Source organism: Mytilus trossulus, unplaced genomic scaffold (genome assembly GCF_036588685.1).
Source record: "Mytilus trossulus isolate FHL-02 unplaced genomic scaffold, PNRI_Mtr1.1.1.hap1 h1tg000457l__unscaffolded, whole genome shotgun sequence".
In the NCBI taxonomy this organism is placed as follows: Eukaryota; Metazoa; Mollusca; class Bivalvia; order Mytilida; family Mytilidae; genus Mytilus; species Mytilus trossulus.
In genome coordinates this window covers 32169-46434 of record NW_026963370.1, presented here as the reverse complement: position 1 = coordinate 46434, position 14266 = coordinate 32169, and the positions used below count along the sequence as shown (strand labels likewise).

Sequence of the window (14266 nt, the reverse complement as noted above, 5' to 3'; positions counted from 1 at the left end):
TCTGGTGGTGTATTGTCTGGTGCTTGGTCCGTTTCTGTGTGTGTTGCGTTTCGGTGTTGTGTCGTTGTTCTCCTCTTATATTTAATGCGTTTCCCTCGGTTTTAGTTTGTTACCCCGATTTTGGTTTTGTCCATGGATTTATGAGTTTTGAACATCGGTATACTACTGTTGCCTTTATTTAATCGTATTTCTAATTTTGATCACTAAAAAACTAAATCATCACAAACAGGATAATTTCACATATACAATTTTAATATTCTCATATTTACTGAATTGCAGATATACACGTTATAGAACATACAAAGTAACACATTTTTATATAACAAGTTTACACGTGAAAGACAAAGAGTAAACATCTAGATATCTTGTCTCCTTTTTCTTTTCTTGCTTGCTTTGGATATCATGTAAACAAAGACTAACCGACTGGTTCCTACATTCACGATTCCCTTACTCAGTGCGGAGAATTTGTAGCAAGTCTTCAGCTGTAAAATGCTCTATTCCTAAATGAAAAATAGTAATAAAACAAAAATGTCAACATGTAAAAAAAATGTAAAAAAAGTATGATGTACGCAATATGCATACTATGCTAATGCTTTTTCTTCAAATTGTAAAAAAAAGCTATAATTTTAAAATGTTAACAGTCAATTAGTGGATAGGATATCCTATGGAAGAATTTTGTAATGATTATTCGTTTAAAAACATATTAGCAACATTTCTTGCAAAAAACAAATACGAACTAACAGAATAGTCTTGGAATTGAGCAACAACAGGAACAGTTGTTTTGTGTTTATCCGATCAAAAATAGTGACATTTATTCAACAGTCTAGAAATTCTGAATTATTAACACCGAAAATATAGAACAATTGTGATACTAACATAGTCCATGATCGATTAAAGAAAACTAAACAGTGTTGTTACCATTCTTCTGCCTAACCATTATCATAATTTGTTTACCTGTAGTGTTAATGAAACACTTAATTGCTCTTTCAACAGCTTCTAAGGAATATCCCTTACTAATCAAGCGTTTAATGATTTCATCCCTCTCCAGATCATTTTCACATAGAATAGCTTAAAATTTAAAATAATAATATTAACTTAATATTTATGTACATAAATAATTTACGAATTACATTTTGTTTATAATTGTCTTGTTTCTTTTTATCTAACTATTTCTTATTTCTCCATTTCGTCTTCTTTCTAACAAAAACAAAGTTAACATTGATGGAGTAATGCCATTATGTTTATACAAAATATCAATATCGATACTATACAAAGAGAATTGCTGGGAATGAAATGAACCATAATCAATATATATTTCCCTATATACTAATCAATCACGATACAATACGTACCAACTGAAAGTGGACTTTTTCTCTGTGTGTTAGTTTTATCTGGAGGTCGGGTTGGATGTCGACAATGCACGTTAGGTGTACAATATCTCAGTTCTGGGTTGATCCGTTGTAGCGAGGGAGACAAAACCAACGATGCAGCTCTCCTCTGTTGTCGAAAATTTTGAATTTCAGATTGAAAATGATTATTTTCTTTAGCAGTTACATTGCTTTCATTCCGTTTAGGATCATTACAAAATCCGTCATAGTTCTGTTGCGAATTCTCTTGTATGAATGGTACATTATTTGGGTTGGTATTCTCATGACGATTGACCCTTTCATCTTCTAAATGCATGTCGCTAAAGTCGAAACGCGATGATATTTCTGAGTTTGGTGCAATGTCATTTGAATTATGTGACTGTTCATAGCGTGTGTCCCTACTTTGTATCGACGAAAGTGGGATTCTTCTTATATTTAAATTCAAATTGCGTAAGGAATCATTGTTTGAGGCAACACGCGGATCTACTTCTAAAATACACGTAGAATCTGTTGTACTATTTTCATTAGTCACAGATACCATATCTGTTCCTCCTCGTGTAGACAAATGGTCATTTAGATTATGAGTAAACGCATGATTGTATTCCAAATACTGCCCTTGAGTATTATGATGAGTATGTGCATAGTCCTCCTCTGCTACATAGCCAAAATGATTTGAACTGGAAACGCTTATAGGACCAGATGAAGTAGAAGTTGACTGCATGTGCCTTTCATGTACGGATGTATTTACTGACTGCAAACCTGAACAATCTGTTGATCTTGTCCTCATGTCTATATAATCATGTGGGTCATGTGACTGTGGTGATGGCAGACTACGTCCTAATTGTCTAAAGTGACTTTGGTTTCCCATTTCCTGCGAGGAACGAGATTGTTCTATATTAAAATTCCGTCCCTGATGATCGTCATTTAACGTAATGGAACTATTTTCCATTTCGGTTATATCCTGCAAAATAGAGAAACCATCCAGTGTGTCATTGAGACTAGGTAGTTCTTCAAGATTGTCAATACTGTTATTCTGCTGTAAATGCACAACTTCGGGATTTTCCCATGAAAAAATTGGAACAGCATATACAGTATAGACATTGTCAAATACGCTGTTATTTGTGTAATGACGAGGAAACCAGTGAGGTGAACATGTTATGGATATTGTGTAAAATGACTCTTCCACGTCAATCTGTAACTGGAGAAAAATCTAAAAACGAAATGTATGGCTATTAATATTGTTAAGTATTTTGATGAATTAAATATCTGAAAATTGGCTGTAAACAAAGGCAACAGTAGTATCGATGTATAATAATTTCATTTTAAAGTGGAATGCCTGCTATAACCCTTGCAACTGCTGCATACATTGGGTTTGAATATATTAAACGATTTTTAATTGCTTTGTGAAATTGTGTTTTCCGTTTTGTAGTTCATTGTTTAAATGTTGTCTTATCTCTATGTTTTCAGACCTTCTTTTTTGATAACCTTTTAATGTCATTTTCTTTTTAAACGAAAAAAATCAGTAGTTAAAAGGTGACAATACGACTAAAAGATAATTAAAACTAATGAAATAGCAATAAATTCAAAACAAAAGAATTTATAAATATCATCCGCTTTATATTCATAAAACATTGGAAAGGAAATCGATATACAGTTACCATCCTTTATATCACATGAAATATGAATACCTAAGGAAATGAAACTTGATATACTTCCGCAAAAAACTAAATACAAAACGGCACCTTCAGTTATTACGTTCCATATCCATTGACAGTGATCCTGATACAGAAACGGCTTTCAGAAAGATACGAGGAAAAAAAATTGAGTGAATACTACACGCACATATTATGGCCACCTTTTAAGTTTATCAACTGATACGATATGTATGTTTTACCGATTGTATCCTATTCTTTAGTGTGACATTTTTACGTAGTTTGATTCATAATGACGGGATATGCATGCATATGAAAAGAAGCTTACTTTGTAGATGCAATAGTCTCATCACTTTTGGATGCCTTCTATTTTTATTTACTTCAATTGATATCGTATTAATGAATTTCTGAGACATACGAATCGTTATTCTTCTAATGTCTCAAATTTACAAAAATATAAAAAAGGAATATGTTGAAACGTTGTGTTTAAATATTGTGATTTTGCCATCTGATTAAGGATTGTCCGTTTTAAATTTTCCTCAGATTTTTCGAGGGTTCTTTTTGTTAATTCTACTTTTTTTCTAATGTTTATACGTTTATACTATTCTGTATATTTTCTTACCTTCAATATGTTGAATTTCATTATAATTCCAAAACGCAGAATTACTTGACAGGCTCTGTAAAATAAAAAAAAAACGATACGTACAACCCACGAATAAATTCAATTGCACATTTTCAATTCAACAGTAGTTAAAGTAAAGGGGTAAAAGCGATTTGTTTTAAACTAATCAAATATAACTTGACCAATGAACACTAATGTGATGATAAAAACAGGTATACAATTTAATACAAAAAACATAGATTATCAAAGAGATAACTTTACGACATGGGATGTATCAAAACTGGAATATAATGCGACTGTCTAATGAGTGAGATGTTTAGCGCTATTTAACATCAGCTTCAAACATTATTTTCTACATTTGAAACTGGCTGTACCAAGTTAGGAATATGACAGTTGTTGTCTATTCAATTGATGTGTTTTATCATTAGATTTTGCAATTTGATAAGGGGCTTTCCGTTATAAATTTTTATCGGAGTTCAGTAATTTTGTGATTTTACTTTGTACTAAGGCATATATTTTAAAAACAATTATTGCACATTTAATTCTGGAGAAATGGACACATTTCCTCTGATATGACCTCAGAAAACAAATAAAATAGAATAGACAAAATTAAAAGAACAAATGTGAAATCAGTCATCCGAAATGTAAAGTTCTCAATTTCAATTTTTTTTTTTAGTCGTTTACGTTTTAAGATTCGCAGATTTTGTAATGATTTCGTTATTATTGATGCTTTTGGTGGCATGGTGCAGATACCCCAACTGCAGTTACATGGTTTGCTTTTCCTTTGAATCAAACAAACATGAGTATTATATTAGTTACGCTTCTAATGTGGTTTAAAACAAGGCTACTTTGTCAGCAGAATCGAAATATATTGAACGAATATATGTACACATGAATGACTTACAAGATTCTTACAATTAATAGCTGCAACAGATATTTTTCTTACCTCATTTTACTTCAAAATTATCTAAAAAAATATCGGATCATTGCCATTTTTACAATTCACTCGTTAAGTAAAATTGAAAATGGAAATGGAGAATGTGTCAAAGAGACAACAACCCAACCATAGAGCAGACAACAGAAGAAGGTCACCAACAGGTCTTTAATGCAGCAAGAAATTCCCGCACCGGCGGCTTTTTCAGCTGATCCTGTAACACATAATAACAAATAACAGTGATAATGAACGCCATACTATACTCCAAATTGTACACAAGAAACCAAAATTAAAAATAATACAAGACTAACAAAGGACAGAAGCTCTTGACTTGGGACATGCGAACAAATGCGGAGGGGTTAAACATGTGTTTTTGAAATCTCAACCTCCCCTATACTACTAGTCAATGTAGAAAACTAAACGTATAACAATACGCACATCAAAATCCAGTTCAAGAGACGTCCGAGTCTTATATGTCAGAAGATTCTAAATATATACTTACTTTAAAATATTAAAAGATACGCACTAACTATGTCCTAATTGCCATAATTGATTGTTCAACAAAAACAAAAACATTTTACTGTAACATTGATTGTTTGTAAACATGTGTTTACTGTGTAAAATCTGAGCCAAAATATAGCGATATGACACACAATTTATCACCTGATTTCCACTGTTTATCATACACTTAAAACGACAACCAGTAGAATTCATTTGGCACAGAGTCAACAATAAATACCGCGAAATAATGACATTCTTATAACGTTATTTGGAACAAAGATATATATCAGTATTTACATCACCAATCAAATTTTCAGGCATGGCTGAACCGAGATAAATCAAATTTAAATTCATTATGAATTACCTTTGGAAGAAGAAAGTAATTCAATCTTTTAGTGGTTGGGTAATCAGCGGAGATGTTGAGTACACTGTCTAATTATATATTTTAATTGGATTGAAACAAACACATACCTGAATATATCATTAAGTTTTTGGACAAATATCTACCTTTTACTTTCAAGTTTACGCTATTTAAAAAGGAGATTAAATTAAAAATATCTAAACGCTATTTATTTCATTACATTTATTTATGTTTTGATTTTGCAGCATGATAAGGGACGTTCAGCTTCAAATTGTCCTTGAAGTTTGGTATTTTTTATTCTTTTCTTTTTTCCAGTTAAGGCACCCTGTCTTTCACACATCGTTGTCTATAAAATGAAATTTTCTACGACTGTTAAACAAGAACGAGGTTTAGCTAGCTAAAATATCATGTTTAAACCACTATTTTAGACATAGGAAAATGTCTGTACCATGTCAGGTATTTGACAGAATATCCATTCGTAAAATGAGTTTGAGATTTAAATTGTGCCATCTGAATTTTTATTTTTTTTATTTTTTATCGTAGTTCGGTATTCATGCTAATCCACCACGACAAAATGAAACCTTGTTCCTCAACCTGAGGATCTTACAGTGATCGCAATACCATGATATATTGATCTCAGCTTTAATTTGAATTGAACATGTAAAATATGCCGAGAACCGAGCATCTTTTGATCGAAGGTTCATGATTTTTGATAGTTTGATAGGACTAATCAATTAATTGCATTGAGTTCGGGTCCATGAATGTGTTCGGAAAATCATTCACAATGTAAATCAATGTGTCGAGCTTAAATAACATTGTTTATGTTTAGTATAACTTTATTAATTTACACATTACTGATAAATGGTAGCCAGGTGTAAAAATTCTTAATAATATGAATAAACTGGTTTTGCTATTTTGTTCAATCTTATTTGATGTCATCATATCAATAAGAGTTTTGTAAAAGGTCAATTGCATTTTACTACCACTATCTAGGTTAAATTCCAATGACGTGAAGGTTATTTTGTTAACAGATTAAGCCGTAGCAGTTTTTCATTGGTCAATGAGTAATTGAATTCACACGGTAATTCAATGTTAAGTATTGCATCCCTGATATATATATAAATATATAAATACAGAAATGTGTGTATTGAAATGTTATCAAATCAATAACAATGCTATGCATATGCTTACCTTCAACTAAATGCAAATGAGAAAACCTAGTTGTTTTACTTTAATTTTCATTCGATAGTTTTTTTATTCAATTGTTTAATTATAAAACTCGACTCATATCCACGATTAGCTATACACAGCATTACATAATAAACTGCATGGTAGAAAGAGGTGTTAAGTATTCGTTAAGTTCTTAGACGTGTGTCCTATGCGATTTTTGAAAAACCTGACATTCAATTTTGACTAAAAAAACATTCATAGTTACATTTATTTGAAAATTAACCATCATTTAGAGGCTTAGCAAGCATGATAAAAAGAAATCATGAAGATCAGAAAAATTTAAACATAGCTAGAAACGGTGTCAAATGATCGACATGATAACAACTGACATTTTCCATTTTAGAATCTGACCACCTTTAGCAATACCAGTGATCAATTGTCACTAATCTAATTTACTGGTATCCTAAACCTAAATTGTAACGCATATCATAATTATGAACATGAATATTAAAAAAAAATAATAATGGATAACTAGTTTCTTCATCTGAAAACACACGCACACACATAGCTAAAACAATATATATATATATATATATACAACTCGTCTAAACATCAACCCAACAATGTTAGATCTGTAAATTTGCTTTCGCAAATTTTTGGTTCTTCCCTCGCCGGGATTCGAACCCATGCTACTGTGATATCGTGACACCAAATCGCCTGCACTGCAGCCGTCCCGCTAGACCACACGACCAGCTGGGCTCTCATATATATATATATATCACTTAAGAAGTAACCAATGATAATCTTCCTGGCATTTGATAGACTGATGAACATGTAATGCGCTCAAATGGTTTTCCTTTTAAACTCAGAAAGGTGCACGATATTTATAACCATAACATCTTTTGATCACTTAAAAATCAACTCATCACAAACAGGATAATTTTTACATTTACAATTTGTATGTTCTCATATCTACTATATTGCATGATTATACGTAATAAAACATACAAAGCAATGCATGTAAAAAGTATGCAAGTGAAAGATGAAGAGTAAAAATCTAGATATCTTGTCTTTCTTTCTTGCTTTTGATATCATGTAAACAAAAACTAACCGACTGGTTCCTACATTCATGATTCCCTTATTCAGTGCGGAGAATTTGTAACAAATCTTTAGCTGTAGAAATTCTCTCTTCCTTAAAGAATTAGTGATGACTTTTAAAACAAAATAATATTGACGATCATGACTATCTATCTAACAGTATTTACCAGTCTATGTTATGCCAACTTGTCACAATACGTATGTTGTCTGCTTTATGCATACATCACTATGCTAATTGTATTTTCAACTGAATGGATAAAGGGGAAAAACTTTCAAGCATTACAGTTGTTTCTGCATAATGTCTTTTTAATACTATCTTTTAAACATGTTAACAGCTCAGAATATGAGTATCATATGGAATTTATTTTGCAATGATTTTGTTTAAAAAAAAACAAACTTGGGAACAATTTGCGCAAAAACTTAGCAACAGCAGGAACAGTTGTTTTGTGTATATGCGTTAAAAAATAGTGACACTTATTCAACAGTAAAAAACTTCTAAAATACTAACACCATACATATAGAACAATTCTGATTAAAAATGAATGTCCTATTAACATAGTTATTTATCGATAAAAAGAAAAAGATATACTGTCGTTAACAATCTTATACACAACCATTATCATAATTTGTTTACCTGTTGTGTTAATGAAACACTTAAGTACTCTTTCAACTGCATCTTAGTCTTAGGAATATCCCTTATCAGTCAAGCGTTTAATGATTCTTTTCCTCTCGAAATCATTTTCACAATGATTAGCTTTAAAAAGGAAGAATAAATAATTAAAAACGAATTGTTCTGAAGGTCTTTCTACCTAAAGTCATGTATTATAATATGAACATATAAGAGAGATAATTTGTAACATCCCGTTTAAAAAATGGTTACTTCCGATACTATTTGAATATTAACTTCACACTGATTCCAAAACTATCTGACTTTATATACTTTTATAGTGATAAATTACAAAACAAAAATACTAACAGTTTACACAAGGCCACATCTGTTTTTTCAAGGTTAAATGGTTTGATATCTAATGCAAAAAGTTCCATGGCTTAATCATGTATACAGATTAGATAAAACCAAAGGTCAAATCTAGAACGTCAAATTAAGCTATGACATTGAAATGACCCGAGAACACTGTTATTTCGTAGTGCATTTCTTTTAGACTATAAATTCAAATAAAAAAAATCGCACCTGCTCTTTCTCCAAAAACTTTTTACAGTGAGACAAATAATATCAAAATTATAGAAACTTCTACCAGCTCTAACTCAAAATATTGACAATTCTGTGTTAAGGGGGTGTAAAATTCAGTTTGACAGCTTCAGACGTGATAAAATTTGACCTTTTAGAACTGGACCAATTCACTACTTAACATAAAGTTTCAGCACCCAAATTTTGTTGACATGTAAATACATCCCCCTACTTAATATTCATGCATTTAATATAAAGAAACAAATTTGGAAAATGTATTAAATAAAACATGCAAGTTATACACTGTTTACACTAGGGACTATATTGGTGTAATACCACCAAATCATGGTACGTCACATCCGGTTGCATACAAAAGTAGGCCTTAAAAAATATTCCCTTGAATTTGACAGTTGTAGAAAATTAACCCTGCATTTCAATGCACTTAAATTTTTCTGAGTCGTAAATATGTATGTTGGATGTCTGAAAGCATCCTTCTTTTTTCATTTGATGGTCTTATAAAATAATTTGGAACGTTGAGGTTACATAGCTACCAAAGCAGGTAACCAGTAAATAATAGTGTAAAAATTGGGTTGTTTACTTCCGGTGATGATTATTTTCTTATATGCAATGAAATGTTGTGTGAAATTTTCACTGTATCACTGGAAAGGATTAAACTTTACACATGCAAAGTATTTCTTTGGTTGAAATAAAGGTAAATACTGTACAATTTTTTTTAAAAGTACCAATTTAACAAAGACTAATGGGGAAAAATCAATGGTAGTATTACACCTATTCGTAGACAACGAAAACAAAAAGACGTTAACTGTGTCCTTGGACCAAATAAGTGAAAATAAGTCAAATTCAAAATTTAGAATATGAGCTTTGACCTTGACCTAGTTTTCATTCTTTTGAAACAAGAACCTCAAATCAAAAGATCCTAGGTTCTTATCGCTTATAGGTTTCCGATAGAAATGCAGATCACTTATTTCAAATACATAATGGAAAATAACTCTCATATGGAGTGTTCAAAAATGTGTGGTTCCTATACAAAAAGATGCAAATAAGGGAGATATTGTTTTTCTTACTGTTTAAAAGATTTTCTTCCGATATTAATGTTTGCTAGTTTACTTGACACTGATTCCAAAAATATATGGTATTATTTGCATAAATTGATTACTTTAATTAAGTACCAAAAGTAGCTACTTCCGTGTTACAAAATTTCCGGTTGGCTTTTTCAAGATCACATTGTTTGTGGCCTAATGTCTACCTAATACCTAGATCGAGACAACCAAAGGAATCGGTGATCCAGTTTAAAAAAAGAGCTAGAACAAATTTCTGAACAATGTCATAATAAATCTACTTTTGATTATATCATGAGGGATAGATTTGTCCGCGGAATAAGAAGGACTGAATTCAAAGACGTTTGTTAGCTGAACCGGGATTGACATTAAAATATGCACTTACGTTTCAGAATGATTGAAATCCTAACAAAATCCGATTTCATCATGTGAGGATAATTAACTCAGAAAAGGGATATGTATATTCAGATTAGAAATAATCAACTTTGTCAAATTGAAAAAAATCTCTATACATGTATGTATATTTTGACGAATAAATGATAACCTTCGAACTCAAACTTCTGGCTTTTGAACAGGCCTATTATTAGGATTAACATATGTATGTTTAAGACAAATTATAACAATCAGTACCAGTTATTATTTGTTTTTACACAAACAATTGATACAGTACAACAGCTCGGCAACAACATAAACAACATTATAAAGTTGCTGATACATACATTTTTGACTAAAAAGGGTTTCGAAGTCCCTCTGTGTGAGTGTGTGTCATCAGGGGCAGACTTAAATGGACACCCAGCCCCCTTTTTGGGGAAAAAAACCTGGTTGATGATATAGTGAATCACTGAAGCATAACCGGATCGGACCCCAACTTGAAAATTTCTGGATCCCCCACTCGACATGCAGTAGTATTTATATATCTGTCATTGAATTTTTAATACACATGATTAAAAAGAACTTTTTTTCAACATAAAACTTTATATTAATATTGATGAATATTTATTACATTCTTTGACAAATAATGTGACTAGATAAGGTGGACATATTTTCAAAGAAATTTCTGTATATGTTTCTGGTTTTAACTTCTTGTTAAATAATGTATTATCTAAATATGCATCGTGTTTTGGTTGAGATGTCATTCGGATTCCAAGTTCCTCCGTGTATTTCCAAATACTTCCAAGTAGTTCCAAATCAGTTCCAAATTAAAATTACCTCTCACTTGGAAAGGGTACTGTCTTTGTTTGGTGAGACGGAGAGCTAAGACTTTGTATAGTTTTATTCATGTTTGCAGGGCGATGTTTCGGTTGAACAATTTGCAGCCTTACTTCGGATTTTCGAATCCTGGTGTTTGATTACATATAATAAAGGTTTGAACGATGTTGATGCTGGGATGCTGGTTAACACTTGAATCCCAATATGTGTTCTAATAAAAGTAATCAGAAAAAACAACAAATGAAATAAGAAATAAAATAAAAATAATAAAAAAAACCATCAATTACAAAATAAAAGTGGAACATAATCTCTTGTTTAAAGCCACATGTAAACTATGGAACAATTTAAGGAGAGGCAATCTTGAACATGGTGTGATCAATAAGGTATAATCAGAGTTACTACAAATTATACGCAATTTCGTATTGCAACATTTAAAGATTTAATTATTATAGCAAATGTACGTAAACCACTGAACAAATTTCTAGATGTTGCACATGTGCATCAAAATGTGTGTAGCATGCATGGGCATGTTATGTTTAATGGTATTTTTTATTTTATCGAAACCACCTTTTTTTCTATTGAATAATTAATTATAGATATAAGAATCAGCATTTTCAGAAACCTACATACGTACATGTAACTAACCCTTCGAGTATGTATGTTAAACAAATAGTATATAAAAACTAAGTTCTTTTTAAAAGACAACACTATTATTACGATACATGCTAATTTAATTGGAAATGGTTAGTCAAAAGAAAACATAAAAAAATCAAAACATTAGATGTACGTGTCATTATTATACGTTATTTTGATTGGCTAACATTAATCATTTATATTCATTTCAAAATGAATTGTAACATGTATGATGACTCACGTTTCAACAATAAAATACACTGGTAAATAAAAGAAAAAACTTGATATTAATCGTGTTTTCGTGATCATAGCTAACAAATGTATTTATTTGTATTGAATGTGTCTTTGAGTAATTTCGTATGCTTTCGCGCTTCATACAAAATGTACTACGGTCAACACCCCAATAAATTAACAATACTTGTTTTGACTACAAGAATAAAGAGGGATAACTCTAATAGTTTTTATTACAGGAAGTTCAAATCAAATGCGTAATTCCTTCGGATATTGTTCTTCACGTAAGTTTTGTCGAAAATGGTTTTAAAGCAACATTGTTTTCTTTAATTTCTACATCAAAATATTCTGCTGGTAATGTTTGTCCATTGTCTGTCAGATACTGTCATCATTCTGTCAACGAGTAAAAACGAAAGTAGAGTTACGATGGAATAACATTATGAATATGAACTTAATTATTCTTTATTGTAAGTCTCAATCGCAGTTTATTTTTATTACACATTCTTAAAAGATTATCATTTTTAGTTTAACAGTATAAAATGTAATTTAATAGTTTCATTATCATCGATAATTTAGATGTTTGTAAAACTTAACTTCTTCCTTCTATGTATCAATCCCCGTCAGTAGGAGCACCTCATTGAAGTCATAACCTTACATAAATATATTACACGGCATATTTATCAAAACCTTTACTTTGATCATTGTCCTACTTTAAATTGCGCCATAGACGTCACAAATGTATGTCAATACTTTTTCTATGTGTCCATTGAATCAATGTTTGCACTATCAGAAGTGTTAATTGTTTTGTTCTTTTCTGTTTAAATATGTCACTCCATTTGTATTTAGAGCTTTCAACTTATTGGATGTCAGAGCAATTTAGTATATTTAATTAATCGGAAAAGCAGATATCTTAATATCTAATACAACATATGACATATAAATTCAGAAGCAAAATTGATTAAGATGATTGACATAAGGGTTTAAAATGTATTTAGTGCGTTAAACTATTAAAAAGATATTAATAAGAAAAATAGTTTGAACAAGTAAGCTTGGCATCCCATCCAGACTATATCTAAAGTTGTGGTGTGGGTTCATGAGTACATGTAACTTAGAAAATCATTTAGACTGTACAAACTATATTTGATATTTCCGCTTTGTATTTTCGACGAAGCTTATAATTTTGGTTGACAAACGAATAACATCATTTATCTTTTGAACAATCTGGAAAAGTTATAATCTGAAATGCTTAAATATATCTAAAAATTGTAAATTTGTTTTACGCGCCTAGAACGTTGTTACTCATTAGGTTTAGTATTTTGCAGTAATAATTCATCATTATTGACATTTGTTGTACCACCCCCTTTTATCTCTCGAATAGTTTAAATATTTTTTTAATGGCCTACATTTAATTTCTGCCTTCTTTTTTAAATGTCGACACATTTCGAAGCGATCGTCCTGAATATGCATGAAATATTTGCCACTTGACGTTAAGCAACCAACAATCAATCAATCAATTTCGAACCGACTCATGGCCTCAGTTCCTATAAGGATAAAAACTACTGCAGATGCTGTATTTTTATGGTAGACATTGCAATTGTTTTCTTCCTTTGTAGTTTTTCCAATTGAAGTAAGCCCTTTATTGTGCATATTTGAACCGCGAGTCCATAAAGATTGAACGGCTAAAAATATCGATGACATCAGCCGGATTCTGATTCTTAGGTCAAAAATATACACAGCTTGTCTAGCTTGTTCAATAGTTTCATCTAATGGTACACCATTTCTCAGGGTAATTTCTCATAGTACGTCTAAAGTTTGTTTAGGGGCTGGATCGAGTAAAATGGCTTGCAAGTTATTGAAAACCACCTGATGTAGATTGATATATAATTTGTGCAGTTTTTCATATGTTTCTTTTTTTGATGGTGAAAGAAGTGATTGGATGTCTAGTGGAATGTAAACTATTTCCAGTTGCCTTTTCAAGTCTTCTCTTTCCTGATGACATTTTGGCCAGTATATCACATTGTGTTCTGTTGTTTCTCTTCTACACTTTCACATTATGGTGTGAGTGATTGACATATTAAGTGTTTGTAAATGTGTTAAGCCTGTTGTTAGTTCCGATTATATTCTTCCAATTTCAGGGTTGGGGAAGTTTAGTTGTACTATTTTCCCCCACAGAAGGTACTTGATCATATAGCTGTCTTTTTGTTTCACTGATTGTCCATTCGA

The 14266-nt window shown here is 31.2% G+C and overlaps 2 protein-coding genes across 3 annotated transcripts in view; one reads left to right on the top strand and one right to left on the bottom strand.

Moving 5' to 3' along the window:
* Positions 1-249: 249 nt before the first annotated feature.
* LOC134702410 (uncharacterized) lies at positions 250-5216 on the bottom strand. The gene is made up of 5 exons (XM_063563313.1): positions 5078-5216; positions 3642-3696; positions 1353-2577; positions 955-1068; positions 250-500 (listed from the first exon to the last, which is right to left on the bottom strand). Exons 2-5 carry the CDS (start codon positions 3660-3662, stop codon positions 448-450), a joined length of 1413 nt encoding a protein of 470 aa, XP_063419383.1. The 5' UTR covers positions 3663-3696; positions 5078-5216; the 3' UTR covers positions 250-447.
* Positions 5217-12261: 7045 nt separating this feature from the next.
* Positions 12262-14266, top strand: part of LOC134702408 (uncharacterized) — a 28139-nt gene continuing 26134 nt past the window's right edge. The window contains exon 1 of one of the 2 annotated variants that reach the window (XM_063563311.1): positions 12262-12327. The gene's annotated coding sequence lies outside the window, so the exon portion shown is untranslated. Of the gene's footprint in view, positions 12328-12391; positions 12511-14266 lie in introns of those variants that run through there. The other variant, XM_063563312.1, reaches the window with a different exon arrangement.